Below are 6,730 nucleotides of genomic sequence, written 5' to 3'. Positions count from 1 at the left end.
AATGAAGCTACAAATTGTTTTCAGCTTCAAACGAGTCTAGAATGGAGCTACAAGTTGTATCCAACTTCAATCTAGCCAATAATGAAGCAACAAGTAGTTTACAGGCTCAAACGAGTCAAGAATGAAACTACAAGTTGATTCTAATTTTAGACAACCGAAAATGAAGCTACAAGTTGTGTTCAACTTCAAACGAGTCTGCAATGAAGCTACAAGTCGTTTCCAACTTCAATCCAGCCAATAATGAAACAAAAAGTTGTTTCCGGGCTCAAACGAGTCAAGAATGAAACTACAAATTGTTTTCAACTTCAAACGAGTCTAGAATGAAGCTACAAGTTATTTCCAACTTCAATCTAACTAATAATGAAGCAACAAGTTGTTTACAGGCTCAAACGAGTCAAGAATGAAACTACAAGTTGATTCTAATTTTAAAACAATCGAAAATGAAGCTACAAGTTGTGTTCAACTTCAAACGAGTCTGGAATGAAGCTACAAGTCGTTTCCAACGTCAATCCAGCCAATAATGAAGCAACAAGTTGTTTCTGGGCTCAAACGAGTCAAGAATGAAACTACAAATTGTTTTCCACTTCAAACGAGTCTAGAATGAAGCTACAAGTTGTTTCCAACTTCGATCTAGCGAATAATGAACCAACAAGTTGTTTACAGGCTGATACGAGTCAAGAATGAAACTAAAAGTTGATTCTAATTTTAAACAACCGAAAATGAGGCTACAAGTTGTTTTTAACTTCAAACGGGTCTGGAATGAAGCTACAACCCCTCCTTCGGAGGTACTCAAGAAGGGCCTTGAAAAGTTTAAGTATTGTATAGTTGGTGTGTTCACTAAAGGGACTCTCCCCCTTTCGAAACTGGAGGAAAATGTTCGAAAGGCTTGGCTAGGTAAGGGTTTACTTCACTCTAGCCAAAAAGACTCCCATACATTTATGTTTAAATTTTCGTCTGAAATGGGTATGAACTCAGTTCTTGCTAGAGGTACGTGGTATTTTGAGCGGAAGCCTTTGCTTTTGAGTGCTTGGGGCACTGATCTATTCTCTAAAGGTCCATCTACTATACCTCTTTGGGTGAGATTCAAGAATCTACCAGACTATTACTGGACACAAGAGGGTCTGAGTTATGTTGCCAGTGCAATTGGGCCTCCGATTTGTGCTGATAAGGTTACTGCACAACTGAATCCTGTCCAGTTTGCTAAAATGTGTGTTCGCTATAAAGTGGGGGATGCTTTACCTGAAACAATTCGCGTTGCTTTAATGGACGCTCATTCTTTGGAATTCTCAAAAGATGCATTTGTTGACATTGAGGTTTCGTACCCTCAAAGACCCATGGTGTGCTCAGGTTGTAGCTCTCTTGGTCATATGGTGGGGGCTTGTCCGTTAGTCAAGAGAGTTTGGGTCCAAAAGAAGAGTAAGGAACCCACTCAAGAAGTTCAGTCTAATCCTGTTGAGGGCAGTACTGGAGAAAGTGTTGGGGGAAGTAAGATGCAGACTCAGGATGGAAGTCCTCCACTGGAACAGCTTGGGGGGTCTGTTGTGCAGGTTGACAGTCAAAATCTGGGGGTGCAGGAGAACAAGACAAGCTCTGATGAAGGCTGGAAGACAGTTGGTCGTAAAAAATCCTCCCCGAAAGAGAAAAATGCTGAAAACACTTCTAAAGCTGCTGACATGCCTATTTTCACAGCAATTGCAAAATCTATGACTAAAGGCCAGTTGAAGAGAGCAAGGAAGGCTGGGGGGTTGGGACCCCATATGAAGACTTAACCTTTTGATCGATGTTTTTTTGTTCCTACAATACGAGAGGGCTCAATAATAAAGTGTCCTTTTATAAGGATTTTATTGCTTCTAGAAAGCTAAATTTAGTAGCCCTCCTTGAAACTCACGTTAAACGGGAAAATGCAAATTTTTTGGCCCATTTGGTGGCACCAAAATTTCAGTGGGTGTTTAATTATGAAAATCACTACAATGGCAGGATATGGCTTGGGTGGGATCCAAGTTTTTGGACTATTTCTGAGGTAGTCACTCACTCTCAACACATCTCTTGTAAGATAAGCTCTACTGATTCTAGCACTTGGTTTTATGCCTCTTTTATTTATGCCTTCAATGATTATACTGCTAGAAGAAATCTTTGGGCTGATTTAATCAATGTGAAAACTAATTCTATCCATGATTTGCCTTGGGTTCTTGCTGGAGATTTCAATGTTTGTCTCAAAGTGACAGAAATGAGTAATTCTGGAATTGTTGGCATTGAAATGAGAGAGTTCCAGGAGATTATTGAATTTCTTGATTTATTTGATCTGAACTTTTCTGGTAAATTGTTTACTTGGTGGGATTCAAACATGATAAATCCTATTCACAAGAAACTTGACCGGGTCTTAGTTAATACAGCTTGGGTTAGTTGCTTTCCCTCCTCCACTGCTCAATTTCTTTCCAGGGGGCTCTCTGATCATTGTCCCGCTTTTGTGCACTTGGGAATTGCTGTTAAAAATCTTGCTAAGCCTTTTCAAGTTTTCCAGCACATACTTGAACATCCTGAGTTTATTTCTACTGTCAACAATGCTTGGAGTGCTAATGTGGAGGGAGATCCATGGTTTATTTTGACTTCAAAGTTGAAACAGGTCAAGTCCTGTTTGAAGGCCTTGAATAGGAGCAATGGTAACCTCCATGAAGGAGTCTGTCAGGCTAGAAATGCTCTCATGCTGTTTCAGGAAAATATGCCTTCTGGACCTTCTGCTTCTATGCTTTCTTCTGAAAACAAGTTGTGTGATGATCTTCGTACTGCTCTGGCTAAGGAAGAGGTTTTTCTGAAGCAAAAGTCTCGAGTCAAATGGCTTGAACTTGGGGATGGAAATAATAGCTTTTTCCACAGATCTTGTCAGAAAAGATGGAACTCTAATAAAATTCTTGCTCTGCAGGATGGTTCTGGATCTACTGTTCATTCTCATGATGAAATATCTGCTGTTATAGTAGATTATTTCCAGGACCTCCTTGGTACTCAAAAACCTGTTGATTGTTTTGACACTGATGTTGATCTGCCAGCTCTCTCCTCGGCTCAACAGATGTATTTATGCTCCCCATTCTTAGACTCTGACATTTATGAAGTTCTTAAGCGTATGGCAAAGAAAAAGAGTCCAGGACCTGATGGTCTATCTCCTGAGTTCTATCTAGCAGCTTGGTCTGTCATTGGAAAAGATGTGGTTAGAGGTGTTCAATATTTTTTTGACACCTATAAGTTGCCTAGAATCATCAACTCTGTAGCTGTTACCTTAGTGCCTAAGTGTGATAATCCCTCCAAGGTTGAAGAGTTCAGGCCTATCTCTTGTTGCAACACCTTATATAAATGCATCTCTAAGCTCCTTGCTGGCAGAATTCAAAAGGTGATATCCTCTCTTATCTCTCCCAATCAATCTGCATTTGTTCCTAATCGCATCATTGGTGACAATATTATGCTTGTTCAAGCAATTTGTAAAGATTATCATAAGAATGATGGCAGTCCTCGGTGCTCTTTCAAGTTAGACATTCATAAAGCTTTTGATAGCTTAAGTTGGGACTTTCTTTTCATGACTTTGGAAAAAATGTGCTTCCCCTCTAAATTCATCTGCTGGATAAAAGAATGTATTACTGGCTGTATGGTTTCTATCAAGGTTAATGGGGTGCTGGAAGGATTCTTTAAATGTCAGAAAGGGCTGAGACAGGGAGACCCTTTGTCTCCATATCTTTTTGTTCTTAGCCTGGAAGTTCTTTCTGCTGCGCTTAGATCAAAACTGAGTGACTCCATGTTTAATTTTCACTGGAGAACCAATAAGCTTCAGCTGTCCCATGTTATATTTGCGGATGATTTATTCTTGTTTTGCAAAGGTGAGATGGTCTCTATTTCTCTTCTGCTAGATGCAGTTGATAGTTTTGCAAATCAGTCGGGGCTTCTTCTTAATAAAAGAAAGTGTCAAGCTTTCTTTTGCAATGTTGGGGCTGATATTGTTGATGCTACTGTGCAGAGGTATGGATTCTCTGTTGGTACTCTGCCTATTAAATATCTTGGATTACCTCTAATTACTGGAAGGCTTTCTAGTATGGACTGTGCTCCTCTCATCCAGAGATTATGTAGAAGAATTGAAGATTGGTCTGTTCGGACATTAAGATACAGTGGAAGACTTCAGCTGCTCACTTCTGTGCTCCAAGGTATTCAGGGTTACTGGGCTAGCTATCTCTTTCTGCCTAAGGGAGTGTTAAAGAAAATTCAATCATTATTTGCAAAATTCCTCTGGGGTGGTGATCTTATGACTGCATGTCATTATAAAGTGGCGTGGACTGATTGTTGTGCAAAAAAGGAGGAAGGTGGGCTGGGAATTAGAGATTTGTTTGAGTGGAACAGGACGGCTATTTTGTTTCAGGTTTGGAGGCTATCTCTTCCTTCTCCCTCATCTCTTTGGATACTCTGGGTTCATTCCTGTATGCTGAAAAATAAAGCTTTCTGGACAACGTCTATTCCTTATAAGTGCCCCTGGACTATTCGGAAAATTCTAAATCACAGGCAAGACGCTATTCAGTTCTTGACTTTCAAAGTTGCTCATGATTCTCGTTTCAAATTATGGCATGACCCTTGGCTTATAAATGAGCCTCTTCTTGTCAAATTTGGTCGAGGAATCATACATGTCATGGACTCTACTGAACATGCTACTGTACAGACCTGGATTGCTAACAGAGCCTGGATGGTAAGCTCTTCTAATGACTATAGAGCCACTGAAATTCGGAGGATATTAAGTACTTGTGCTATTGGTGACTCTGATGGTGTGTTATGGAATGGTGACAGCAATGTAAAGCTGAAAACTGTGTGGGAATCTATTCGTCGTAGACATGGATCGCCGGCTTGGTTAAGCCTTATTTGGAATAAGTTTCAGATCCCATCCTGTTCGTTTATTTCTTGGCTTGCTTGTCGGGGTCGATTGTCCACGAAAGACAAGCAGTTTTTATTCTGCCACTTAGCTGATCAGAGATGTGTGCTGTGTCGTAGCTCTGATGAAACTACTGAGCATATTTTTGCCTCTTGTCCTTACTCTTTTATCATATTCCGACAGTGCCCATTTGCTCTCAATTTAAATTGGAATGAATGGCTAGATGGTAATTTCTTCCAAGATGATGACTTGACGCTTTTCCAGAAGAACCTTGGCTATCTCTTTGTCACTATTGCTATTTACCTTATTTGGAGGGAGAGGAACGATAGAATCCATTCGAACACTCTCAAATCAGTTAATCAGCTCTTACTAAATGTGAAAAGAATGTTCCGTGAAAAGTTGTATTCGAGTGCTGCTTTTCGAAGGGAAGTTGAGAGGGACCCCACCCTTAGCCTGATCCTTTATTAGTAGTTGTTAGGCAGCTTTGTAATATTGTAATGCCTTGACTTGGTTAGATTTATTGTCTAGCGTTTATGCTTGTTATTGACTATTAGCAATGTTAATATTGCTATAGTTAATTTATCGCGGGGAATGCCCCTAGAATTGTTTCCTTTTTTCTCTTTATAAATTATTTACTTAGCAAAAAAAAAAAAAAAAAAAATGAAGCTACAAGTTGTTTCCAACTTCAATCCAGCCAGTAATGAAGCAACAAGTTGTTTACAGGCTCGAAAGAGTCAAGAATGAAACTACAAGTTGATTCTAATTTTAAACAACTGAAAATGAAGCTACAAGTTGTTTTCAACTTCAAACGAGTCTGGAATGAAGCTACATGTTGTTTCCAACTTCAATCCAGCCAATAATGAAGTAACAAGTTGTTTCCGGGCTCAAACGAGTTAACAATGAAACTACAAGTTGATTCTAATTTTAAACAACCGAAAATGAAGCTACAAGTTGTGTTCAACTTCAAACGAGTCTGCAATGAAGCTACAAGTCGTTTCCAACTTCAATCCAGCCAATAATGAAACAAAAAGTTGTTTCCGGGCTCAAACGAGTCAAGAATGAAACTACAAATTGTTTTCAACTTCAAACGAGTCTAGAATGAAGCTACAAGTTGTTTCCAACTTCGATCTAGCCAATAATGAAGCAACAAGTTGTTTACAGGCTGAAACGAGTCAAGAATGAAACTAAAAGTTGATTCTAATTTTAAACAACCGAAAATGAAGCTACAAGTTGTTTTCAACTTCAAACGAGTTTGGAATGAAGCTACAAGTTGTTTCCAACCTTCAATCTAGCCACTAATGAAGCAACAAGTTGTTTCCAGGCTCAAACGAGTCAAGAATGAAACTACAAGTTGATTCTAATTTTAAACAACTGAAAATGAAGCTACAAGTTGTTTTCAACTTCAAACGAGTCTGGATTGAAGCTATGTAACGTCTGTAATATTTGACTTATATATATTACAGTACTTCATTTTGGTGATATATAAAATTTCGTGTTTTAATTGTCAAACTATGTGAATTTGACTCATTTATCGTTACGTGACTTTCGTATATCGTTAGAATGTACTTATATGACTTTTGGTGAATAAATCTCGCTACGCGATTAAATAATATTACTAGTTGCGACGGTTTTGGCTTTACATTAATAAATGTGATCGTTGTCGCTACCCGATTAAATAATAGTAAAGATATATGCGATTTAGTGATATTTGATAAATTGCGAGTAGCCGATAAACTTTAACTTGTAAAATAGCGTTTGGTATATATATTCTTCTCGAGATTCTACGTGTATTATATTCGTGTTTTATATTTATGTGAAATATGACTATTAGAG

At 38.6% G+C, this 6,730-nt stretch overlaps 1 protein-coding gene across 1 annotated transcript; it reads left to right on the top strand.

The window, feature by feature from the left end:
• The first annotated feature begins 719 nt into the window (after nt 1–719).
• Nucleotides 720–5,365, top strand: LOC108203652 (uncharacterized). Its single transcript, XM_017372651.2, has 2 exons — nt 720–1,744; nt 1,855–5,365. The coding sequence occupies exons 1-2, from the start codon at nt 720–722 to the stop codon at nt 5,363–5,365; spliced, it is 4,536 nt and encodes a 1,511-aa protein (XP_017228140.2).
• Nucleotides 5,366–6,730: the final 1,365 nt, after the last annotated feature.

This window comes from Daucus carota, chromosome 2 (assembly GCF_001625215.2).
Source record: "Daucus carota subsp. sativus chromosome 2, DH1 v3.0, whole genome shotgun sequence".
NCBI classification, from domain to species: Eukaryota; Viridiplantae; Streptophyta; class Magnoliopsida; order Apiales; family Apiaceae; genus Daucus; species Daucus carota.
The sequence above is the reverse complement of the archived record's forward strand: the minus strand, read 5'-3'. Positions and strand labels throughout refer to the sequence as shown.